The sequence below is a fragment of the Bos mutus genome, chromosome 16 (assembly GCF_027580195.1).
Source record: "Bos mutus isolate GX-2022 chromosome 16, NWIPB_WYAK_1.1, whole genome shotgun sequence".
Lineage (NCBI taxonomy): Eukaryota > Metazoa > Chordata > Mammalia > Artiodactyla > Bovidae > Bos > Bos mutus.
The window spans coordinates 2139041-2165231 of record NC_091632.1 but is presented as its reverse complement, the minus strand read 5'-3'; the positions used below and the strand labels follow the sequence as shown (position 1 = coordinate 2165231).

At 52.2% G+C, this 26191-nt stretch overlaps 1 protein-coding gene across 2 annotated transcripts in view; it reads right to left on the bottom strand.

The window, feature by feature from the left end:
* Positions 1 to 26191, bottom strand: part of NFASC (neurofascin) — a 201632-nt gene that overhangs the window by 62594 nt on the left and 112847 nt on the right. Inside the window, exons 3-8 of one of the 2 annotated variants that reach the window (XM_070384557.1) lie at positions 15036 to 15213; positions 7988 to 8005; positions 7230 to 7335; positions 5097 to 5293; positions 4516 to 4638; positions 2350 to 2520 (exon numbers count right to left, since the gene is read on the bottom strand). In XM_070384557.1, the coding sequence (XP_070240658.1) occupies positions 2350 to 2520; positions 4516 to 4638; positions 5097 to 5293; positions 7230 to 7335; positions 7988 to 8005; positions 15036 to 15213 (793 nt within the window). The remainder of the gene's footprint in view (positions 1 to 2349; positions 2521 to 4515; positions 4639 to 5096; positions 5294 to 7229; positions 7336 to 7987; positions 8006 to 15035; positions 15214 to 26191) is intronic. The other variant, XM_070384556.1, reaches the window with a different exon arrangement.

Sequence of the window (26191 nt, the reverse complement as noted above, 5' to 3'; positions counted from 1 at the left end):
AGATCCTTTCTCTCCTTCCTTTAATGCAGATAATAAAAAATTGGCTGTGATGAGATTTATTTCTTCCTCAGTGGGCAGACTGTGAAAGAAACCCCTGGTGAGAACAGTCTTTGAAGCTGTCCCAACTTGTCTGATTTGTCTCCCACTCCCAGACCTGGTTCTGAAGGTACAAGAAAACGCTTGTGTCCTTTCCAGGCAGGAAAGCAGAGAAAGCACAGCTGAGTTATTTTAAGCAACTGAACCCAGTTCTGAGCTGGCACGGATGCCCAGAACTTGCTCCCAGCCAAAGCTGCCCCTGGGAGAACTCCAGGAAGCCGACAGGGTTCTGTCCCCGACGGCCAGCACATTTCTCAGCAACTGGAGGCGAGAGTTTCAGTGGAGAAGGGGACCCAGAAATGCAGCAGAAACAAATATCCCTTACCTAACTCTGGTAGAGAAAAGGATGTTTCTGGAAAGTCCAACTTCTAAAGGTTGTTGAAATCTTCAACTGCTTAATTCTACAAAGGAAGGCTCTTCCCCACCTCTGTCTCCCTGCCTCTACCCCACGTACCAGTGACAGCTTCTGCCCAGGACTGCAGTGGCCACCTGACTCTGCAGTCCCCACACAGCAGGCAGACTCTGAGCCTGGGTCGGGAGAGAGGGACCCCGGTGAGGCAATGAAGGAGGTCCAGGGAGGTGCTGCCTTGACATTCTGCCCCTCCACCACTGCCCGAGGCTGCCTGCCCTGTCCTGGCTCCAGAGGCCCCTGGGCAGACCAGACTGTCCTCCTCAGCTCAGCCAGCTGGCAGGCAGTCCCTTCTGCACTCAGACAACCCAACTTTCTTCTCAGGGGTCCTCTCTGGGCCTGAATCCAGAATAAAAAACACCAGGGAAGAGGCAGCAAGTGGACTGAAGCTGGGCAACCCTGCTAGGAACAAGCAAGCCTTGTCCCTGGTTGCTGGCCATCCTGTTGGCTATCAGAGTACAGGCAGCTCTGAGCAGCGCGTGGGGAGCCCCAGAGGTCAGAAGGGGAGATTAGGGGAGGAGGAAATGGGGTTCAGAGAGAGACGAGTGGGGAAAAGAGGAAAGGGGAGGCGAAACAGAGAAGAAGGGAAAAAAAGGGAAGAATGTGAAGAGAAAGGAAAAGAGAAAAAACCCACAACAGGAGAAGGCACACAGGAGGGAAGCTGCCTTGGGGGCCCATCTCCACCCGTGGGATGGCTGGAGGGTGGGGCCAGGCTGACCCGCAGCACTGCGGTTCCCATCACGCAGGGGCCAGTGAGGCGAGAAGGGCCCACATGTCCTGAGAGAGGGGCGAGCTCACTCCTGCCTTCCTCTGCCTCCCATGCCCACCCAGGAGACAGCACCAATCACCCATGGGTCCGCTCTGGGAAGCCAGGGCTCAGCCCCTTTCCTTGAACCTGTGGAAACGGCCAGCCCCACATGGGCCCCTCTGCCTGAGCGCCTCCTCTACTGCCTCTGTCCACGGTGCTGAAAGCAACATTCACAACTGCCTGAGACAGATGAACATCTTTGGGCGCTTTTATACCGAAGGTCAGTGACAAAACCACAGTATAAACCAACATAGCCACTTCCAGTGTCCTGAGCAGGCGAGGACTTTGTAGCCAAAGCTCCAGGCTGGCTGGTCTCTGGCAAAAAGTGACTCTCTAGACCGAGAGCTTCTCTCTCTCCTGGTGAAGGGTCATCAATGCTAAAATGGGTCAGGAAATGCTGATTCATTCTGGTAGCAGCCAAACAATCAGGGAACAAAAGTGAAAACAGATAAAACTAAAAGATAAACCTGCAACTTGCAAACACAGCAATTCCATATGGTTCAGCATATACTCATTAATATTACAGAATCAAACACAATTTATTTTGTGGTATCACTAATTTAGATATTCCATGCTATTATTTTAGAAATAAAGATAACCAAACCATGACGAGAAATAATCAAGCTGACTGCATGAGAGAGATGTTGAATGACCACTTACAGCAGAGCTTCTCAAATTCTGGTGTGTCTCCAGGACACCTGGAGAACTAATGTAGACCAGAGAGGCCCAGGACTCTCGGGCAGGCGAGGGACTGGATGTAGGTGAGGGCGCCAAGCTTGCCAGGTGACTCTGACTCCACCAAAGTTTGAGAAGCACTGATTTGGAGCAGGACCGAATTTAACTCAAGGCTCCAGAATCAAGAGATATGGCTAAAGAGCAGCTAGAGTCACTCAGGCACCGTGAGCTGGAAGAATTTCTAGGTCAGCCATGGGGACAAGGCACTTCCCAGATCCCAGTGCCCAGGGCTGTCTGGGCTCGGTGGGCTGCTGTTCCCAGCCCCTGGCCCCCAGCCCCGGGCAGGGGCCCGCACACTTACTGGTCAGGACTTTGAGGGTGAATGGGTTCTTCTGCTGGATGGTGTGGGTGAAGTGGAAGCGGGCATTGCAGCTGTAGTCTGTCTGCATGTCCTGCAGCATCACATTAGAGAAATACAGGTCCCCATTATGGCCCTGGGAGACACGTTTGTCTTGGGTGATGGGCTCCATGGCTATAAGGAAGCAGGGGTACAGGGGGAGGTTAGCAGTAATGATAACAGCAATAAAAATCATCATAGTTCTGGTGATTGAACACCTACCGAGGGCCAGGCTGGGGCCAGGAGCTCCACAGTATTTGATGGAATACTGTCAACCCTGAGGAGGGATTATTCCCATTTTAGAGCTAAGAAAGCTGAGGATTTAACAAGATCCGGCTTGCAAAAGCAGTGAAGGGGAGTGGGATTTCCATTCAGACCTGTCTGTCCACCGTGTTCACGCTCTGCGACCACACCTTTCTATTTCCTATTCATGCCACAAAAGATCTGACTGGCTCCGAGGCCAGAGGGAGGAAACACAGTCCTTCAGATGGTCCCCAAACCGGGAGGCACGTTCACCTGTTTTATTTTTTAAACCTCCACTCATCCCCAAGAAAGAAAAAAGCACCACCAACTGTCAGATATACACCAATCAAGGATGTATATCATCAACTTTAGGACACTTTCCAATTTTAGAGATGTTAAAATATGAAAATGTGTGCTTTTTTTAAGATTAATAACATCATAGGAGTGGCTGAGAATGCTGACCACACCGTCTACATTTTTTTTAAACCACTGTATCTGTAAACGCAAATGACCAGGTTTCTAGGCTGTTAGGTTTGTAAAAATATAAGGCTGACAACTTACTCACAGGTATCTCCTTCTTATCCCTGATGATTGCTTCTCAAGTCACCATTGCTTTTTCTTTCTCTTGAAAAGTAGTTCTATTTAATTAATTAATTTTATCATGTTGTGACAAGGGGATAAGCTGAGAGGAGGAGTACCCAGTCCATCCTGGGATTTGAGCTGAGGCTTGAAGGTCCCGTGACATTTACCAGGCAGAAGAGGAAGGAGCTAAGAGGTTTCTAAGCAGCAGGAACAGTGTGTGCTAAAAGTAAGAACCCACAGCCTGAACCGGGAATCGGGGGTGGGGAGGGCATATGAATGAAAGGATCATTTTTAGAAAGACCAGGGAGGCCAGGTATGGATGATTATTGTAACCCAAGGAAAAGCTGATGGTGGCTCCCGCTAGGGAGGTGGCGGAGAGAATGGAGAGCAGGGTCATGGGATGTGCTCAGGAAGCAGCGTGAACACCATCCAGCATGGTGTGGGGTTGAGAGGGGCTCACAGACCAACCCGGCGGCCTGTGGCCAGCTGCCCTCCCCACACATCCGCACTATGATGAGACAAGGGGGGGACAATGACTGAGCACAAAGCCATCCATTCAGGACGGGAGGGAGGGAGGAAGCCAGGGAGAAGCTCAGAGAGATGGCAGCCTTCTATCCATCTTCATAATGCCCCCTCCCTTTATCCCGACTGAAAACACAGGAAGAAACAGCGGACAGTTCAGAGAGCCTCTGTCCAAGACAGAGTCAGGACAAGCTCTGAATGAGGTACTCTGTCCTCCCTGCTCCAAACACCCTGTCTCCCCATCGCTCCTTTATCTAAAGTTTCATTCCCTAATCCCTCTTCTGTCCGATGAGAAGACTGAATCAGAGCAGATCCAGACGAACCAAAGATTGAAGGAGGCTTGGTTTCAACCTGCCTTCGACTGGCCGATTGGCAGTTCGTCCTCTGACCCATTTCTTTTTCTCTTGCTCTTATTCATCACCACAAATATTACTGAACACTTACTATATGTCTGGCCCTGTTATAAGCACTTTGGACATATTGTCCTTTGAATCCTTAAAATAATTCTATTACATAAATACATTTATCAGTCCTAGTTTTTTAAAAGGGGAAACCGTAGCCCAGAGATGTTAAACAAGTTGCTTGAGATCACACAGCTAATAGCAGGCAGGCTCAACAGTGAGCCCCAGCAACCTCTCTCTGCAAAGCCCGTGTCCTTAGTCGCATGGCCACCTTATATCTGTTCTCACGAGTCAAGGTCGTCCAGCCTTGGGAAGACCCCTTCCCATTCAACACTCTCCAAAAATTAAAACAGAAATAAAACACCAGGCCCTCGAGACTTACAGCTGCTCATCCAGAAGATGACCGGGGACGGAAGCCCAGGTGGGGGGTTGCACTGGAGCGTCAAGGGGGCACCTTCTTGAACCACGACAGGGTCGAGGTTTTCCTTGGGCCACAGCGGGGATTCTGGGGAGAAACAAAGGAGGAATCGATGAGGGTGACAGCTGGGCTGGGCAAGGAGCTGGGTTAGAAGGTGGCAGCTAAGAGGGCAAAGAGAAGAGGAAACGGGAGAACAAAGAAGGCCCTCGAGAGGGACAGGGTCTGTGTGTCTCAGCAAGGGGTGGCCTGGAGAGGCAGGGGAGGCCTCTCGTCAGACTGAATGAATACACATCTTCCAAGGCTCTACTCCTTCCCTGCCCCTTGCCCCGGACAGGTCAGTGAGGTTGTTCCACAGCGGTTTGGAAACTTCCTTTCCAAGGAAATTTTTTGAGTTGAGGGAGGCGCACCCCTGCTCAGAGGCCAGGCACGCAGATGCCCCAGGTAGCTGCAGGCCAAGGGCAGGTGGCCCTTCTGGAATGACCCTCTACGCCCTGCCCTCCACAGACCCAGCAGCGGGGCATCCTGGGCCAGGCCCACGCACTCACTGGACACCTGCAGGCGAATCCGATTGGACAGGGCCGTGCCAAATTTGTTGCGGGCAAAGCACTGGTATTCCCCCTCGTACTCCTCTGGCCGCCCGCCACTGCGGAAGTCGATCACCAGCGTCCCGGACCGCCTCCTCATCGACACCCGGGGGTCCTTGGCGATGTTAAAGAACTTGCTGTTGCGCGTCCAGTGGAAGCTGTGGACAATGCAGGGTGGGGGTCAGGGTCAGGGGCAACCAAGAGTAGAGGGTGGGCTCCAGGCTCCCAGCTCTAGGCCAGAATCTCAGGGCCCTAGAGTGGGACTCGGGCCATAACCATTCCTCCAGACCAGTGGGTCCCATCCCTGGCTGAGCAGCAGGACCTGCTCGGACCCCTGATGAAATGCTGGGTCCTGGGTCCCACCCAGGGGAGTCTCTGAGGAGGCCCCTGACAGAAGTCGTGCCACCAACCGCGGCTGGGAGTCACGACTGCAAGTGAGAGACACCACGCGGCCGAGGGGGACTGCGTTCTTTGAAAGAGCAGGTAGCGATTCTGGTTTTTTAAAATCCAGAATGAGCAGCTACTCCCACCCCTAACCATTCCCAACCCAAATCCAAATTCCTATTCCACCGGTCCCAACACATCAGGGAATGGGCCCTTCTCTGCCTGTGTCAGTATTCGATAACTGACTCTAAGGTCAACATGAAATGGCCCCAGGTTATCTGTGCGCCGCTCAGAGGATGTAGATTATAAAATGGCTGTGCATTACAACCCCGGAGGAGCAGTTTTAAAATACAAAGTAGCCTTAATAAAACTGGGCCCTACGTGAAGAGACTAGAACATCCTCTGTTTCTCTGGGGGCGGACGCGTGTCTGCCCGGGACATAGCCTAAAAGAAGCACGGACGACGGCAGCTTCTCAGAATCTCAGGCACTGCCTGGCAAAGGCCTGTGGGAGAAAGACCAACCCTGAGAAGCGAGGTCAAGATACCCTGCCAGAGACTCCTGCTTCTTCACGGGCAAACGAGGCCCTGCTTGCTTCTGGGCCAGCTGCCTCGGGCACACCTGTGGAGGGAGGCAGAAGCAGGGTGCCCACCCCGAGGCCCTGCTTGCTTCTGGGCTTGCTGCTCTGGGCCAGCCGCCTCGGGCACACCCATGGAGGGAGGCACAAGCAGGGTGCCCACCCCGAGGCCCTGCCCGCCTCACGGCTCCTGCGACAGACACACACTGCACGAGGGCCTGTCACGTCTGGGTACAAGGCCACCATGAGGCTGCCGGAGCTCCAGCCTGCGGCTGCTGCTTCGAAGAGGGTGGGCATTCCCATCCCCAGTGCTTATCACTTGGTAGAAGTTATGCCTGGTCTGGGGTGTCAGAGGCCTGGGGTTAGGTTCCTGACATCTCCGAGCCTCATTTCACTTCCTCTCCACGAGGGCATGGGTCTTTCCCTGAAGGGCGGTGAGGTGGGCGAACAGATGGTGTGAGGAGCAACGGCTTGCAATTAGTGTCTGCCGATATCTCATATGATCTCGTGTGTGTGTGTGTTAGTCGCTCAGTCATGCTAACTCTTTGCGACCTCATGGACTGTAGCTCACCGGGCTCCTCTGTCCATGAAATTCTCCAGGCAAGAATACTGGAGTGGGTTGCCATTTCCTTCTCCAGGGGGGAACCTTTCTGACCCAAGGATCGAACCTGGGTCTCCTGCATTGCAGGCAGATGCTTTACCATCTGAGCTACTAGGAAAGCCCACCATATGATCTTGATATGCACATAAATAAGCAGACATGAATGCAGAATGGAAGACTAAAGTTAGCGTGAAGAGGAACTTCCTGTAAGCTAAGCATCGGGTGGATGCTGGAAACATAAGCAGTGGGAAGAATGTTATATTCAAAGTCAGAAAACTTCATATCTAGTCCTGGCTTTTTGGTGTGAACTGAAGCCAGTGAAGTTTCCTGGCCCCCAGATTCCTCATCAACCACATTTCCTAGTTATCCAAACTGTACCTTCTCCCTAATAGGTGCCTAGCGGACATTTTCTGAATGGATTTCTCAGCTGCTTCAGCTATCATCAGGCTCAGGGGGAAGGGAACGGCTTTGATGCCCTTTTGGCAGGTCCTGTGTTCCCTCCACCCAGCTTGGATTCACCTGCTGTGCACTCACCTGGGGGCAGGGTTCCCCTTGGCTTCACACTCAATCAAGATGTTGTCACGGGGATCCACAATGTGGTCCTTCACAGACTGCTTGGTGATGGTCGGGGGCTGGGACACTGTAAGAGCACACACGGTGATCAGTCAGGGGACCTGCCCTTGGGGAACGGCTGAAATTAAGAGCTTCAGGAGCCACCCAGACAAGCAGGCCAGCAGCGGTGAGCAGTGCCCCGTGCTAGAGACCCAACTGCTTAAACGGGGTTGCAAGAAAGGGCGTGGTGTGTCAAGGACTAAGCGTAAGAAGAACCCCTTTACGTTCCTGTCTTTATGAGAAACTGAAGGCCAGGCTTTTGGTTTGCTTGTTCATATATTCTCATGCTTAGTACAATGTCTAGGGTACAACAGTTCTTCATAAATGTTCATTGAATGAATAAAGGAACCAAAAGCAGCTCGATTTCCAGAACCTAGTTGCCATGATGGTTCTGAGCTCTGTAGGATCAATAGTTGGAAACTGTGGTGAGGCTAGGGCTGAAAGCCGCTTTAGTCCCCAGACGCCTTCCCAGGGGCTTGTCTGCAGCCAAAGAGCCAGCTCCAGCTCCCAGCCCCAAGATCCGAAGTCCTCACTGCACTGCCTTGCCAGCCACTGGAGGACGGGGGCAGCGGTCCTTCCAGAAGCTTCTGGCAGCCCAGTGTCCTCCGCCTCCTCCCATCCCTTCTTACTGCCCGCCACCTCCCAGAGGCACAGTGCAGACAGGCGCCCAGGGGACTTACGCTCATTCTGAATGCTTGCTGTTAGTTCCCGATGGGTTAGCATTGTGAGGGGAGAAAAGAAGACAACGGTTATCAGTTATCAGCATGACTGTCACCCAGGTGGCCTCAGGCCCCGGCCTGCAGGGGGAGGCGATGCCAGTGTGGCTCTCTCCTCCCAGCCTCGGAGCTCTGTGGGATAGCCACGCAGGGGTGGGGACAGACCCGACGACCCTTCACAGAGAAGGTGACGCCTCCCCCAGGGGACCAGACCGCACAGCTGAGCAAATGACCAGCTTCTGACCAAGTGATTTCCAGGGAAATCTGCAAGTCAGAACTGGCAATGCTGCTCAAAAGAGGCGGGGTTCTGAGGATGCCACTCGTCATCTCCACATGCCAAGGGTGCGAGGGTGAGGCTGGAGGGCTGGGGAAGGGGTGGAGCTGAACCACTGGTGCAGGGCGGAGCCCAAGGGCCAGTCAGGTCCACGGCCTCATTGCTCCGCACCTTCTTCTCCTTCACACCTGAAAGCATCTTCCCACCTTCCTTCCTCTGCCATCCTTTGAAAAACTCGAGGGAAGGATGAATTATTGTCATCTGCTCATGGCACAAGTGCACTGTTCTACGGAAATCCTGCTTCTGAACAACTCTGGAGACGAAGCTGAACGCACCAGGGCTTTCTGTGCTTTTTACAAGGAGGGCAAAGGGGCAGGTGGCACGGATTTCCCCCGGCCTCACCTGAGACGTGCGTGTGCTCATGCACAGGGGTGTTTGGGGTGTGGGCCTTGCACACCTTAATCAGTGCGAGAATCACCTGGGGGGTGTTGTCTGGTAAACATGCAGGCTCTGACTCAGTAGGTCTGGGGGGTCTGAGCGCCTGCGTTTCTGACAAGCAGCCAGCTGACGGCTGGTGGCTGCAGTTTGTGGGCCACACTGTGAACAGCAAGGGTTTAGAGGGTTTATTCTTCGTGGGGAGAAGGGTTTGGTGAAAATTTCTCTGCAGAGAAGAGAACATGCGTTGCTATAACTTTTTAAGATATTCTTTCCCTCACAGTTACATCACTATATATATTACACGATTACATTACTGTAGACCATTCTTATTTCAGGCCAGTGGAGAGGTCAGACACTGCTGGTGTGGTGAGCTGACCTTTTCTAAGTGAGCACTCCCTGGGGGAAGGCTGAGCCATGATGACCTCAAAACTTTCTGACTTGATCAGTGAGATGTGCAAGAGGAGATGAGAGGCTCTGAGCGGGGTGGCCTGGAGAAAGCAGAGTTAAGACAGGACCAAGTGACACAGAGGAGCCACAGGACAGGGAAGATCGAGAGGGGAGGTGGGGGGCAGCAGGGACGAGGGCCCTGCTACACACTGTCAGGAAGTGAAAGTCTTGACAATAAAGCTCATGAAAAGGTTCGAAGGGATTCTTTCAGTGGGCTGGAGGTGTGTGGCCTGTTCATGGATTAAAGAGAAATTTTATCTGCTTTACCATGTGCCTGGGGCGACCTTGGCAAGAAATAGAAAAAGCAAGAAAAGGACAGGGCAACAACAGAAATCTTGGTTTCTGAACGCAGGCTCTGGAGAGCTCCCCACCGTGGCAACTTCAACCATCCGTGATTCTCCTGCCAGGACCCAAGAAAGGTAACTCTGGAAAGCCAGGCGTGTTGGGCAGGGACGGGGAGGGAGGCAGAAGGACCCACGGTCAGGAGCAGCAGGGCTGACCCCTGACCCACTCCCTCAACTACCAGCCCGGGCCCCTGGTTACTTCATCTCAGGACACATCTGACGTCTTTTGGGTCCTCATACCCAGTTGAGGGCTCTGGCCTCACCTGGGATACGAAGCCTAAAACAGAGTCTGCTTTGCCCACATGGGTTTCAAGTCTTTTACACATCAGTTCAGTTCAGTCGCTCAGTTGTGTCCGACTCTTTGTGACCCCATGAATCGCAGCATGCCAGGCCTCCCTGTCCATCACCAACTCCTGGAGTTCACTCAGACTCACGTCCATCGAGTCAGTGATGCCATCCAGCCATCTCATCCTCTGTCGTCCCCTTCTCCTCTTGCCCCCAATCCCTCCCAGCATCAGAGTCTTTTTCAATGAGTCAACTCTTCACATGAGGTGGCCAAAGTACTGGAGTTTCAGCTTCAGCATCATTCCTTCCAAAGAAATCCAGGGCTGATCTCCTTCAGAATGGACTGGTTGGATCTCCTTGCAGTCCAAGGGACTCTCAAGAGTCTTCTCCAACACCACAGTTCAAAAGCATCAATTCTTTGGCACTCAGTTTTCTTCATAGTCCAACTCTCACATCCATATATGACCACTAGAAAAACCATAGCCTTGACTAGATGGACTTTTGTTGGCAAAGTAATGTCTCTGCTTTTGAATATGCTATCTAGGTTGGTCATAACCTTCCTTCCAAGGAGTAAGCGTCTTTTAATTTCATGGCTGTAATAACCATCTGCAGTGATTTTGGAGTCCAAAAAAATAAAGTCTGACACTGTTTCCACTGTTTCCCCATCTATTGGCCATGAAGTGATGGGACCAGATGCCATGATCTTCGTTTTCTGAATGTTGAGCTTTAAGCCAACTTTTTGACTCCTCTTTCACTTTCATCAAGAGGCTTTTTAGTTCCTCTTCACTTTCTGCCATAAGGGTGGTGTCATCTGCATATGTGAGGTTATTGATATTTCTCCTGGCAATCTTGATTCCAGCTTGTGCTTCTTCCAGCCCAGCATTTCTCATGATGTACTCTGCATATAAGTTAAATAAACAGGGTGACAATATACAGCCTTGACGTACTCCTTTTCCTATTTGGAACCAGTCTGTTGTTCCATGTCCAGTTCTAACTGTTGCTTCCTGACCTGCATACAAATTTCTCAAAAGGCAGATCAGGTGGTCTGGTATTCCCATCTCTTTCAGAATTTTCCACAGTTGATTGTGATCCACACAGTCAAAGGCTTTGGCCTAGTCAATAAAGCAGAAATAGATGTTTTTCTGGAACTCTCTTCCTTTTTCGATGATCCAGCGGATGTTGGCAATTTGATCTCTGGTTCCTCTGCCTTTTCTAAAACCAGCTTGAACATCTGGAAGTTCACAGTTCACGTATTGCTGAAGCTTTTACACATAGGCCAGTTCAATGGAAGCAGCCTGAGACGTTGCCCAGGGAGTGTCCGGTTCTTGAAAGGAAAGTTGACTCAGTTAAGGTTCCACAGGAAGTTTGGGGCAATGTATTACTGCAAGGAAAATCAGCTCTCCCACTGCTGGTCGAGAGCTCCTTTCACATGTCCATTCTCGGCTGGAGAGGTGAGCCAGCCAACGGGGGCCCTGGCACTCCGCTCTCCCTGACACTCTGGACAGAGCTTGGGGGAGTGCAGGTTCTCTGGATTCTGCCCCCAGCCCCACGCTGACAACTGGCCGGGGCCTCTTGAGAAACTACTTGCCTAAAGAGGTAATGACATCTGCAGCCACCACTGTGCAGCCAAGGGATTTATCACAGGGACACGGTCAGCCCAGAGGACACGCCACCACAGCGGGAAGACAGCGAGGACAGCCTGCCCAGGGACAGAGTGCCCGTCTCCACCTAGTCCTGTGCACACCCGGCCCTTCTATCCTACGGAACCTGCTGGGGGGCGATGTCGAGTGAGAACGAATTTGCTCTTTTACTTCCAAGAGGGAGGAAATCTTCCCATGGGCTCTGCAGGGAGCGAGACAGACCCCCGCTCAGTCTGCAGAGTTCCTGCACTCACGAACCCCTTTCCCTTCCCCGGCTCTGACAGCCCCTGGCACCCCCGCCCCATGGAGGATTGAGTGACCGTGCGTGCGCGCTGTCAAGGCCACCCCAGCCTCATGCCCTGGCCCGACAGTAAGGAGGCAGCGCTGCTCCTACCCCGCTGTCCTCCTCCGTGGGTCCCTAGAGGGGAAATGCCAAGTTCCTTGATGCAGGGAGGGCGATGGAGGGGCAAGCTGCCAACAGACTCACTTTTTTTGGCAAAATCGCTCTAATGGATGGGGCAAAAGCAACCCTTTGGTTTTTCCAAAGGTCACGCTGCTCTGCTTGGGGGCGGGGTGGGGTGCATGTGACTCTGCTGGCGGAGCAGCGGCAGTGGGAGGCCGCGTGTTCAGTGAGGGATTGCGCTGCGGCTCAGGCTCTGTTCTAGGACACCTGCTGCGCCCAAGCCCCCGGAGGCCCAGTTGATGCCCCCAAAGGGGAAGCGAGCAGAGGACACGCCAGGCAGCCCGTGGCCTGAGCCCCTCTGCCGCCCCAGGTGACACACAGAGAAAGCTGAGGGCGTTCCCACCGGCCACTGTGAGCAAAGCTGTGTGAACACAGGCGTGCAGGCACCTTTCCTGCCTTTTGCACCAACATGGATGGACCCTGAGGTCAATGCTAAGGGAAATAAGTCAGACGGAGGACAAATGCTGTGTGTTCCCACTTACATGTAGAACCTAAAAAAAGGCAAAACCAAAGAAATGGAGTAGGGTGGCAGCTGGCTGGGGGTGGGGGAAGTAGGGAGACGCTGGTCAAGGAATACAACTTTTAGCTACAAGATGGGTGAATTCTGGGGATCCTGTGCACAGCATGGCAACTACTGTTAACTGTGCTGCATTATATACTTACAAGCCGGTACAGGAGATCTTAGAAGTCACCACCACACACCCACAAAGCTAACTTCCTTTCTGAGTTCTACACCGTAAATAAACATATTTTTATGTCAGAAATATCTCAATAAAGCTGGGTCTGGAGAGGAGAAAGCCTGACCTTTCCCCAGCCCGTTCCACTGGGTGAGATGGAAGGACTGGCTCAGATCGTCTGGGAGGCATCTACCCTGCTGGGCCCGGGGGCAGGGCAAACCCTGACTGATGAGTGCCTCTTCCCAGGGCACCTGGGTGCCCTCTGAAGAGCCTGCCTCACTCTTGTCTTGCTCTCATCTTTCGCAGACTCAGGCTGGAGACGTGGCCATGGCCACTGTGCCTGCAGCAACCAGGGAGGCTGGTTGCTGTATGTATGCGACAGGCACAGGCAGCAGCGGGAGCTTCTTGTCGACACGGCTGGGGGCACCGGGACTGGCTCTGCAGAAGGACTTCCTCGTGAAGAGAGATGCCATGGTCACGTCCTGGCCCTGCCTAGGTGAGCTGGAGAAAACAGCTTCATTTCTCTGCCCCTCAGAGTCGGCCAAGGATGACACCGACTCCGCGGACGGGCTGTGAGAGTCACCGGAGATGTGCCTGGAGAGCTCTGAGCTCTCTGTCAGGCGTGAGGCAGATGCTATTCCAGGGAGACCCGAGATGAGCTACAGGGGGCAGGCCAACAGAGGCGGGGTGTGGCACGTGGTGCCACACTGGGGGCCAAGGGGCCTGGGCTCTTTCCGTGAGTCCGTCGCCCACTTGCTGCATGGCCCTGAGGAAGCAGGGACTGGGGTCCCGATGGACACTTAGGAAGACACCCTGCAGACCCTCCTCGGGGCTGGCAGCTCTGCCCCACGGCTGGTGCTCTGCAGAGACTGGCTGTGGGGTCCTGCCCACGGCCCCTGAGCTTTAGGATCCAGATTCCTAACACAGACGTCGAAGCCCTTGGTTTACAGGTTCACCCTGCAGGAACCCCTCACCCACCTGCCCCAGGGACCAGAGTGGCAGACGAGTAACCAAGGAGAAGTGGCAGAAACAAAACGAGCCTTCACCGCTTCCTGCGTAACCCAGCTTCCTCCTCAGCCCCTCTCCTCGCCAGGGACGTGGCCTTACCATGCTCCTTATTAGACTGTCTGCCTGGGACCGTTCATGAGAAACTGTCCTTGAGCCAGCAGTGCAGACGGTCTCCATGGGAATGGTCTCCTTCACAACTGCCCTCTCCCTCCCTCCCTGTGTGTGTGTGTGTGTGTGTGTGCGTGCACACACACACACGTACACAGGCTGGGGCCATCAGGAGGGCTGTGGGGGCCCTGTCCATCTTGCTCTGGGTCCAATCACACTTTCTCCTGGCCCTCTCCACCCGGAAGTACCCCCTCTCTGGGCAGCTGTTACTGGTGAAGTGCGGGCGGGCAGCAGCAGGGAGCTGAGATACCCGCGACTCTTCTCCAAGCTGTGCTAGCTCCAGGCGCCGGAGGCTGGCTTTGGAGAGCTCAGTGGGGACTTCTTCAAGGCTGTATCACTCTCCCACCCCTCCTCAGACACCTGTTGCCTGGAGAGAGTCCAAGGCAACACTGGCATCACATACGTCCCATCTATTCCTCGAAGCAGGAACGGGGGACAGAGGTGGCGTATTCACATCACAGCTCTGGGATGCCCAGAATTCCTGGCAGAAGAGTCAGAATTGTAGCAAAGGTGGCACCCATCTAAATACAGGCCAAGGGTCACAGCTGCCAGTCCACGGGCCACTTACAAATGTAACATCAGATACGGCTGGTGGAGACATGGCTGTCAGACAAGCATCTTCATCCTGACTTTATGATCTTGAGGGTCCAATAATGTCCCACCAGAGGAAGCAGATGCCATGGACTTTACTTTTCAACTTTACCATGGGCAAGTTGAAAACAAACAGAAGGAATTCGTGCCTGATTCTCCCACAGTGACACTATAATGGGGTTCTTTATTTTAATGTCTCACTTAGTCACAGTCTTTTGCAAAAGTCACCTCCTTTACAACCCTCCTCAGGCCATCTGTCCTCATCACTTCAGCCAAAAGGACCTGGCTACATGAGAAAGGCAAATCAGAGCTGTCCACCATGCTCGGCCCCTGGAATCTCCACTCTGATAGGTTAGTCAAGAGCACAGAGGGATGAGGGAGGGGTGTGGAGGGAAGGGCTCCCGAGTGACGCTCGGGCTTCCTGACTCTCAGCAGGCTCCGGGCAGCGATTTAGCACAGCCGAGGCCCTGAGACATGGCTCAGCAACTCCAGGTCCCAGGTTCCCAAGCATGAGCTCGCCCGGGGTTGATCCTCTGGAAGAAAACCCGCTCTGAATCCAGAAGCCACTGCTTCTGCTGTCGCCGCCTTCTCTGAAGGGTCCTCGCTCTCCCCGCCCCTCCCCGCCCCACTGACTCCTCTGCCCCAGTCAGCAGATTCCAAGCGGACAGGAGACTCACGGTCCATGGGGATCTCGATGGCCCCGCCGAGGCTGAGCGCGCAGAGGAGGACGGCTGTGTAGGCCCAGGGTGGCGGCTGCCCGGCCATCCTGAGCACCGGGCCTCGCGCCCCGCGCCCCAGCCCGCGAGGTCTTGCTGCCTCCAGTCGCTGGAACTGAGCCTCCCGGACGGAGTTCAGCTGCGGAAAGAAATATGATGCCAAGTGAATGTTCCCTGAACTCCTGGTCCTCTCTAGCAATCCTACAGAGCCTTGAGGATTCAGGGTCCCCTTGATTACAGACCTACAGAGCCTTTTTTAACCTTGTCCTATCGACTTTGGGGACCTGACAATTCTTTGTGTGGGGACCATCTTGGGTATTGTAGGGTGCTGAGGAGCACCCCTGGTCTCTGCCCACTAGATGCCAGGATGGCCTACTCCTGCCCTCAACTGAAGACGTCTTCAGAATCGCCAACTGTCCCCTGGAGGTAGGGCAAACCACCCCAGCTGAGAACCAGTTTTCTAGAAGGAAGGACAGCTCTACATAGAATAGTCATAAAAACAAATACTGGCTCGCAGGCCCAGCACCTGGAAGGTGCCCCGCACTGGTAGTCGCTCAGTCATATCTGACTCTTTGTGACCCCATGGACTGTAGCCCGCCAGGCTCCTCTATCCGTGGAATTCCCCAGGCAAGAACACTGGAGTGGGTTGCCATGCCCTCCCCCAGGGGGTCTTCCCAACCCAGGACTGAACTTGGGTCTTCTGTATTACAGACAGATTCTTTACCGTCGGAGCCACCAGAGAAGCCCCATGCACTGAGCCCGTAGGAAACACACCTATCTCACAGCCTTTCTGATCCACATGTGATGAGGGGGCCTGAGGCTGAGTGCGTCTGGGTTAGCGGCATAGAGACAAGATCACAACGCTGTCCTTTGACCTGGAGTCGGGGAGGGCAAAGGGGGCAGCGGTGCGGGGCAGAAGTTGGGTAAGTGGAAACTTGGTTGCCCACGAGAATTTGTGGAATGATTTCTACAGATACTTTGTGCAGCTAACTATTTGGCAGTGGTCACTGACGCTGTCCCTTTAGGGATAATGGCAGTGTGGACATGACAGCCCAGGACACAAGGCTCCAGAGGGTTGGGAGAATAAGCAACATTCATGACAGCATGATGCTCACACCCTCAAGCACATCGTTCCAGGGCCGACAGGGGTGAGGGCTAAAAATGCCTGTCCAAGGAGCCTGGGATGGTCCTGGAGAGACAAATCCTCCCCCTGGTCCTGAGAGAGAGGAGCAAGAATGGCTTACAGCCCAGACTCAGATACCAACCTTTAAACTGCCTGAGGCTCTGAAACACGGAGTCTTAAAAAGTGGTCCAGTTTGCTGCTCTGACTATCACGGGGCCAAACAAGCCACAGAGGACAGCGGGAAGCAGTTTCCCCACGATTCCTCTGGCTTTTCTGGATGAGCAGCCACCTATCAAATGGACACACTGCTTAAAACAATTGGGCAGCAATGTGAAGTCTTGATATCACCCGAACACTCCTGCCAGCTCCCATATATCTTGACTGAGGGTACAGGGGATCCCTTGTGCCTGAATGTGGGCAAACCAACGGAAGCTTGGGGCTGACACCAGCCCCTCACCTCATGTGTACTTCTGGACTCCTTTCCTTGTCTGCTGTCTCCCTTCCCACTGCTCCTTCCTTGGTGTTGCCATCATTGTTTACATCAGTTACTGCAACAGCTTCCTAAGTGGTCTCTCCCCACTTCTGCCCTTTCCCCTCTGACTTATTCTCCATCCATAACCAGAGCACTTACTCCTCAAAGCAAATCAGTTCAGCTCAGTTCAGTCGCTCAGTTATGTCTGACTCTTTGCGACCCCATGGACTGCAGAATGCCAGGCTTTCCCCTCCATCACCAACTCCTGGAGCTTACTCAAACTCATGTCCGTTTAGCTGGTGATGCCATCCAACCATCTCATGCTCTGTCGTCCCCTTCTTCTCCCGCCTTCAATCTTTCCCAGCATCAGGGTCTTTTCAAATGAGTCAGTTTTTTGCATGAGGTGGCCAAAGTATTGGAGTTTCAGCTTCAGCATCAGTCCTTCCAATGAATGTTCAGGACTGATTTCCTTTAGGATGGACTGGTTGGATCTCCTTGCAGTCCAAGGGACTCTCAAGAGTCTTCTTCAACACCGTAATTCAAAAGCATCAATTCTTCAGTGCTCAGCTTTCTTTACAGTCCAACTCTCACACCCATACATGACTACTGGAAAAACCATAGCCTTGACTGGAAGGACCTTTGTTGGAAAAGTAATGTCTCTGCTTTTAAATATTCTGTCTAAGTTTGTCGTAGCTTTTCTTCCAAGGAACAAGCCTCTTTTAATTTCATGGCTGCAGTCACCATCTGCAGTGATTTTGGAGCCCAAGAAAATAAAGTCTGACACTGTTTCCATTGTTTCCCCATCTACTTGCTATGAAGTGATGGGACTGGATGCCATGATCTTAGTGCAAATGCAAATATAGATACAGTATCTCCTAGTCAAACTCACTAACTCACTGCTGCCCCAAAATTGAAGCTGAAGTTCGTGACTTGGCTGGAAGCCCTGTGTGGTGCAGCCGCAACTGCAAGACCATTTCTTACCCTCCCCTTGCGCTCTGAATCCCAGCCAACATGGGTAGTCTACCAGATCTCGTCGTAAATATAGCTCTGCTGTGCTGACTTCTGCACAGATTAACTTCTGTCTAGAACACTTTCTGCCTCTGCCCTCTCTCATTAGGGTGTGCCAAGTATGACTGACGTGCCCGCTTGTCTGTGCTCCTGAACACCACTCCCCTATTACAGCACTTGTCACTATGAATTCATTCCAAAAGTCACTCCTCTGTACACCCTATAAAAAGGAAGGTACTGTAGGGAAGGTGCCTCTTCTTGTTTATTCCTAGAGTATAGCATAATACCTAAACCATAGCAGGCACTCAGAACCATGTGATCAGTTCAGTTCAGTTCAGTTGCTCAGTCGTGTTTGACTCTTTGCGACCCCAAGAATCGCAGCACGCCAGGCCTCCCTGTCCATCACCAACTCCTGGAGTTCACCCAGACTCACATCCATTAAGTCAGTGATGCCATCCAGCCATCTCATCCTCTGTCGTCCCCTTCTCCTCCTGCCCCCAATCCCTCCCAGCATCAGAGTCTTTTCCAATGAGTCAACTCTTCAAATGAGATGGCCAAAGTACTGGAGTTTCAGCTTTAGCATCATTCCTTCCACGGATGCAAAATGAGCCTGAACAAAACAAACCACTTGGTTTTAGACCTTGTGTTTCCCCATGAAACCACCAGGCGGCGCCAGAGAGCACAGGCTTTGGACCTGGGGACTGTGAGGATGTTCCGTCAGTGGGGGAAAATCCCCTCCCTACACAGGCGCTGCTCTCTGGCGGGTAACCATTCAGCTGGGAGTGAGTTAAGAAAGTAGAACAGCTCCAGAGGGGAGACTGGCTGGAAGGCCTCACAGGAGGTCTCTGCTTCTTCCTCTTCTCTAAGATGACCCTTACAGTGTCTCAGAAAGAGGCTGTGATTGCCCCTCCGTGGTTCCTCACCTCCAAAGACTAGATGCAGGCTGTCCATCTGAAACCTTAGTGCTGAGGGGCCAGGCAGAGGCTCGGCACTCCTCCCAGGAGGGGAGGGGAGGACTCCAGTTTTGGCTCTGAGACCACCAGGTTTTGTTCAGGAGCCGCCAAGTGGTAGGAAGTGATGGGAAAGAGAAGGGTATCTTTTTCTGGGAATCTTGATGGAAACAGGAAGCCAGAAGCTATTCATTAACTAGATACACATTGGCAGGAAGAGAGGCCAATTATTTGCGGTGTCTTTAACCCACAATTTAAAAAACACAGTAGGAAAAGAACAGAGAAATAATCTCATTTAGCTATTTGACAATTCTCTCTCCCTCTTCCCTTGGAATCCAACTTTTCCAATAAAGTCTTTACAGAGGAAGATAATTTAAAGATTATTTAGCTTTATGGAATCTCCTTACTTCTCAAATGAGGAAACAAGAGCCTAGAAAGGGGAAGTGATATCCTCAGTGTCACCTCACACACGGCTTTGTGGCAAAACTAAGAAAAGAACCCAGGTCTTCTGACTGGTAGCCCAGGGTTTTTCCATCAGATTTCCCTGTCTCTCCATATATATGACAATTACTGAGCAAAGTTGCAATTTAAAAAAGAAATGTATAGTTTGACAGTATTTCAAAAATTAAACATCAAATTACCATATGACCCCATATTTCTGCTCTTAAGTATATGCCCTAAAGAATTAAAATCAGGGACACGAACAAGTATATGCATGCCATGCTAAGTTGCTTCGGTCGTGTCCAACTCTTTGTGACCCATGGACTGTGGCCCTCCAGTCTCCTCTGTCCATGGGATTCTCCAGGCAAGAATACTGCAGTGGGATGCCATGACCTCCTCCAGGGGATCTTCCTGAGCCAGGGATCAAATACCACATCTTCTGCAGCACTTGCATTGCAGGCAGATTCTTTACCATTGAGCCACCAGGGAAGCCCCAAACAAGTCACGTACACACATGTTCATAGCAGCATCATTCACAATAGCCAAGGGGTTGAACCAGCCCAATGCCCATCAATAGATAAATGGATAAACAAATTGCTGGATATAGGTGGGAGAAGCAGAGCAGCCAGGGGCCGGGCTCGGGGGCAGAATTGTCAGGGGCCTTCAAGGGGAATGCCGCTAACGACGGAGCATCCCGTGGAGGAGTAAGGAAAGCCACATATCCTTGAAAGGGCAGATCAGCTGCGGAAGAGGGGGCGGTGATGACTGCCTTGGAAAGTTGGAGGAGGGTGTGGAATTTTTCTGTTTAGCTTCATGGGGGCAAAAAAAGGATCAAATGAGAAGAAATTCCAGAGAGGCAGCTGCTTCTCTGAGATGCAGAGAAGAATAATCTAATAAATATAGCCATCATACAAAACCATCCGTGAAAATGAACCACCGCCACACAAGCTACCACTATGAAGCATCTGAACAATCCTTTTATATTGAATTAAATAGGTAAGAGGTGAACTATAAGGATACAAAATACAGTAAAGGGAGGTCTATTGCAGGGGGAGAGAGCAAGGAAAAGAACAACAATAAAGAAAACCAAAAGAGAAATCTTGTGTGAATTGAGGTATAATGTGAACTGCTGCTGCTAAATCGCTTCAGTCGTATCCGACTCTGTGCGACCCCATAGACGGCAGCCCACCAGGCTCCGCCATCCCTGGGATTCTCCAGGCAAGAACACTGGAGTGGGTTGCCATTTCCTTCTCCAACGCATGAAGGTGAAAAGTGAGAGTGAAGTTGCTCAGGTCCGACTCCTAGCGACCCCATGGACTGCAGCCCACCAGGCTCCTCCGTCCATGTGAGTTTCCAGGCAAGAGTACTGGAGTGGGGTGCCATTGCCTTCTCCGATACTATGAACTAGGGACTATGATTAATTCAAGTCTTGTATATTTGCGAGCCCCACTCCCCAACCCACTGTGTGAGAAGTAAATGAAAGAGAAGAAAAAAAGAGAGTAGAGTCACTCAAACATGAAGTGTTCTGCAAGCGACGCTGCTTTTCATAAAGAACGCAAACGGCATTTGGTCAGGTGTGTTCCTGCCCCTGCAGGAAGGCAACTGAATGCTTCTGAGGATCACCTCGGCACTACTGTAAAAGCACAAATCCCTGGACCCTCAACCTTCTAGACAGGGACCAAATCAAGCCTGCAGATTAGAAACGCCTTTTTCAATCTGAAGGCCTTTAGAACCGATGTCGTCTTACACGAGGATGCTTCACATGCTTGGGCAACCTTCCTAAGGCAAGGCCTTTATGCTTGGAAGCCTTGTGGGAGACACGAATTCAAAATATCTTAAGCCGGGGCCTAGGGAAGTACATGTGAGTTGAGTGATGATCAGCCACTGGTGGGGACACCTGGAAACGACATCGTGGCCAAGTTCAAGAGCAGCGGCCGTGCAGAAAAACCCCCTGGGTCTGAAGCTGCACCCCGCTGACAAGGTGGGGAGTACTGAAGGTGGGAAAGTACTGAGCCTTCAGGTCTTGGCCTTTCTCATCTGAAAACTGCAGATAAGAGGAGCACCTATTCTGCAGGGCTGCAATTGGGACTTGATACCCACATCCTGCACAAAGCACTTAAAGCTTGGGGCAAACGCTCAAGAAATGTTAGCTGCTGCTACCCAGCAGGCTCTGACCTTCCTCCAGGACACCACCAGCAGCAGCCCCAGGAGCAATGCTACTTGGTCAGCCGCAGGCACTTCCTGCTTTTCTGTTTTTCCTCTTTTGTGGGTCCTGGTTTGCTTTCTCTCCCCAGACTGGGGGGCCCCCGGTGTTGATTCCTCAAGCTGTCCCCGGCAGATGGAGGAGAGAACTGCAAGCTGTTGCAGTCGGGAGCTCCCCACATTCTCACAGCCCCATTCTGAGCTGTACTGGTGGTCACAGCACATTTGAAGTGACGGGGAGAAAAGACAGGCTGCGCCGAGACACAGCCCCGCTGGCAGCGCCACACCCCCCGCTGCAGAGTCCACCGTGGACTTCTGGGCGGCAGTCAGCCAGCCATTCGACCACTTACCAGACCTGGTTTCAGAGAACAAACAGGGACGAGAGATGGACACGGGGACAAGGGACAAGCTCTACTGTCACAGGGCTTACAGCGTTCCAGTGGGGAAGACAGGAAATAAACGTTGAACGGCAGTAACAACAAAGTGAGGCACCAGGAGGTGCAAAGAAGAAAATACAATCCGACCCGCACACAATGTTTATAGCAGCCTTTTCCATAATTGCCAAAGCCTGGAAGCAACCAAACTGTCTTTCAGTAGGTGAGTGGATAAGTCAATTGTGGTCCATCCAGGCAAATGGAATATATTTTAGCACTAAAAAGAAATGAGCTATTAAGACATGAAAAGACATGGAGCAAACAAATGCATATTAGTAAATGCAAGAAGCCAATCTGAAAAAGTATGATTCCATAGTTAACTATGGGGCATTCTGGAAAAGGCAGAACTCTGTCTTTAAGTCTCTGCCAGAGCAAGTGATGGTGGCCAACTCCCTTGCTATAGTTCACTCTGAATAAAGAGCCTCTGCTTGTGCTCACTTGGGTGGCATTTATTTTCACACCAACTTTACACAAATCACTCTCTTTTACTAGTCTGCCTTTCCTGTTCTTTCACCCAACTTTCTGTTATCTTTCAGGCGCAGGTCAGGTGACACCACCTCCGGGAAGCCTTCCTTGGTTCCCCCGGACCACCAAGACTGGATCCGGTCCTCACCCTCCGTGCCACCACCTCCGGGAAGCCTTCCTTGGTTCCCCCGGACCACCAAGACTGATCCGGACCACCAAGACTGGATCCGGTCCTCACCCTCCGTGCCACCACCTCCGGGAAGCCTTCCTTGGTTCCCCCGGACCACCAAGACTGGATCCGGTCCTCACCCTCCGTGCCACCACCTCCGGGAAGCCTTCCTTGGTTCCCCCGGACCACCAAGACTGGATCCGGTCCTCACCCTCCGTGCCACCACCTCCGGGAAGCCTTCCTTGGTTCCCCCGGACCACCAAGACTGGATCCGGTCCTCACCCTCCGTGCCACCACCTCCGGGAAGCCTTCCTTGGTTCCCCCAGACCACCAAGACTGGATCCGGTCCTCACCCTCCGTGCCCTCAGAGAATTCTGGGTTATACCCGCTGTAACGAGTGCTAGGTCTTGGTGTAGAATGTTGTCTCCCAACTACGCGATGAGCTCCTTGAGGATGGGGCACAGTGTCTTATTCAACCCACACAATGTCAAGCACACAGAGAACCTCGTGGGCATATACTGAATGTTCACCCAGCGCCCCTGCTCTCCTCCTCCCTTCCACTGTACCTGTATTCATCAGCTAGCGCTGCCACCACAAAGCACCACAGCCCGGAAACTCACTGTCTCAGGGCTCTGGAAGCTGGCAGTCCAGGATCAGGGTGTCAGCAGGGCTGGTTTCTTGTGCGCTCTCTCTCCTTAGCTTGCAAATGCCTGCCTTCCTGCAGTGTGCTCACATGGCCTTTCCTCTGTGCAAACACACCCCTGGTGTTTCTTCCTCTTCTCATAAGGTCACCAGTCCTACTGGATGAGCCCACCCTACTGACATCGCTCAACATCAATTACTTCTTTACAGACCCAATCTCCAAATATGGTTACATGTGGGTAGACCTTCAACACACAAATTTTAAGGAGGGGCACAACTCAGTCCATAACAGTACAGACATTTTCCTTCAGCGCATTTGTCTCTAGAGTGATCCTACCCAATTCTACGGTTGGGCTGTGATTAGTATAAAGAAATTAGCACTTTCTAACTCTCACCCCTATGGCTGGTTTAGGAATGGACACTTATCCAGCCAGAAGCACTGTGCTTCATGGAGACTTCTGCTAAAAGCTCTGAGAAAGACAAGTTTCCCCCTCTCTTGAACGAGATGCAGTGAGGGCGCCCCCGACGGCAGAGGGTGGAGCTTCAGGGATGGGTGGTGGGGGTCTCGGAGCATACCGTGAGGACACCCCAACACTGCAGAAAACAGAGAGAAGACGCAGCGAGACCTGACCGTTCGTGTCACTGTTTCCGTCACTGAGGGAACGTTTCCTGAAGAAAGCCCTACTTGGGGATTTTCAATTACGTGTGTGTTTATATTAAAAATCCTTTTGAATTTTTAAGCCAGCTGGAGTTGTTTTCTATCACTTGCAACTGAGAGTGCTATCAGAATCAGCAACGCCCCGAGAATATTCGTTGAACCCACAAGCTTCCCATGATCTTCACTTTCTGTATTTAAGAAGCATGTCTCTGTCCGCCTGCCTGCCTCCGCCTGGACCCGGCCCCATCCCTCTGCAGGGTCTCTGACCACCAACTCTCTGCTCTCCTGAGGGTTTCCAAACTCTTCTTAACTGGCTCTCTGCCTCAGCAGAGAAACATCTTCCAGTTCTCTCATAATGAAACCAAAGGATCATTCTCTGTATTGCATAGCTCCCTACAGGTACCTAATTTTTTCTTTCTTCTCATGAAAGTTTTTTTTTCCCCCAGTAGAGGTCAATGGCTTCTATGTTTGCTGACTTTGTTCCCATTCATTACTCCTCCAACCACACCCTGAACCTCTCCTGTCGGGCCCCCGCACTGGCCTCCAGATGGCCAGATTCAGGGTTTTCAGTCTTTATCTTGCTGGGCCCCTTGGGGGCATTAACAACTGTTAATCACCCAATCCGTCCTTCGTCCTTCATAACATCCTTTCCTCCTTGTCAGCCTCTGAAACCCCACTCTGGGGGCTCGTTTTCTTCCCGGCCCTTCTAGCCTCCACGGCAGCACAGATCACACTGCTGGACCCTCTTCCTCTGCTGATGTCCTCAGTGTCTTCACTGGGGCCCTGGCCTTGCATCTCTCTTCTGCGTTTGCTGGTGCCCGCCTAAGTCACCGAGCAGACTCTTGGAATCACTCTTACCTCCCACCTCTCACACCTCACATCCAGGCACCAAGGGCCCTGGACTGGCTCCCTCTGGGTGTCTCTCATTCTCCCCCTTCTGCACATTCTCAGTTGCTTACCTCTGATAAACATCATGTCTCATTGTAATGACCTCTCGCCTGGTCTCCTTCCAATCCATTCTCCATGTTGCTATTACAGTGATCTTTCTAAATCCCCACCTGATCATGTCACCGCTCTGCTGAAAACCTTTCCACTTCTCCCCATTGCTCTACATAAGATCAAATCCAAACTGCTGAACGTAGCACATAAGGCTCTTTAAGATCAGGTTTCTGGAGTGCCCTCCAAGCCCACCCAAATCCTAAATGCTTCCTTATGTGTTAGTAGCTCTCTTTTGCAGCCCCATGGACTGTAGCCCACCAGGCTCCTCTATCCATGGAATTCTCCAGGCAAGAATACTGGAGTGGGTAGCCATTCCCTTCTCCAGGGGATCTTCCCGACCCAGAGATCAAGCATGTCACACTGTATTCAACCTCCGTAATTTATCCATGCCAGCCCCTGTGCCTGTAAAGGCCTTCCCTCCTTGTCATGTGATTAATTCCCACTCAGTCTTCAAGACTTCACTGCTCAGACATCTTCTGCACGGTGAAGAACGCCTTGTGCCCCTCTGTACCCCCTACCCCCAGCAGAGCTGGGAGACTCTCTCATCTCCACTATAGCTTAAACCACCTCTCTGGGCACTTAGCACATGGGCAAAACTGCGTGATTAAACTAAGGGTTCGAGGCCTTTTCTGTAGAAGTCTAGATAGTAAGTATTTTCGGCTTTGTAAGACAGTTTCTGTCACAAGTGCTGAACTTACCATTACGGAGTGAGGACGAGCACAGACAGGAAGCGAGTGGATGGGTGTGGCTATCCACTAACAAAACTTTATTTCCGAAACAGGCAGTGGACTGGGACTGGCCCGGGGCTGCAGGTTGCTCACCACTGGCTTAAGCTTTCTCCCATCTTTGGGGAATTCTTGAGGCTCAGACCACGCCCTGCTCATTTTCGTGTCCCCAGAGCCTGGCAGGGTCCCTGGCGGGAAGTATTTAGGGAAAGGAAGATCCAAGTAAAGGTCTCAGCCCTGCCACTTATCTTCTGTACACTACTTGTTTTCCAAACCTTTTCTAAAATCTCATAAATGGAAATAAATATTCCTGCTTTGTCTGCTGCAGATGGTGGTTGTGAGAATCACATAAATAATGCATAGGAACACGAAGCACAGTACCAGTGGAAGCTGTTTCACTGTTCACGTGACTCCACTACACAGACTTTATCATGTGGGCCTGAACCCAGGAGAGGGCCTATGATCTACCCGCCCGTCGCTCCGCCCTGACGGGTGGTGTGGGGCTTAGCCGCAGCCCACTCTGCCCTACCGCATCCTCTTGCTCTGGGGACGACACCCAGGGGTGAGGCTTCTCAACCATTCTCCTCTCCCCATCGCTCCACTCCCATTGTCCTAGCTTCCAGACTCCACAGTTGTTCGTGACAGATGAATGGCCTGATGGCCTCTGAGGCCTCCCAGAGACCAGAGCATGTTCTCTGGGTTAGAATCAACAGGGGTAGAAGCTGATGGCAGACCGGTAGTGCACGGTGAGAAGGAGGATGGCATCAAGGTTTCCAGGCTGGGAGACTGGATGGGATGACACTCATAACTGGCATCAAGAATTAAGAAA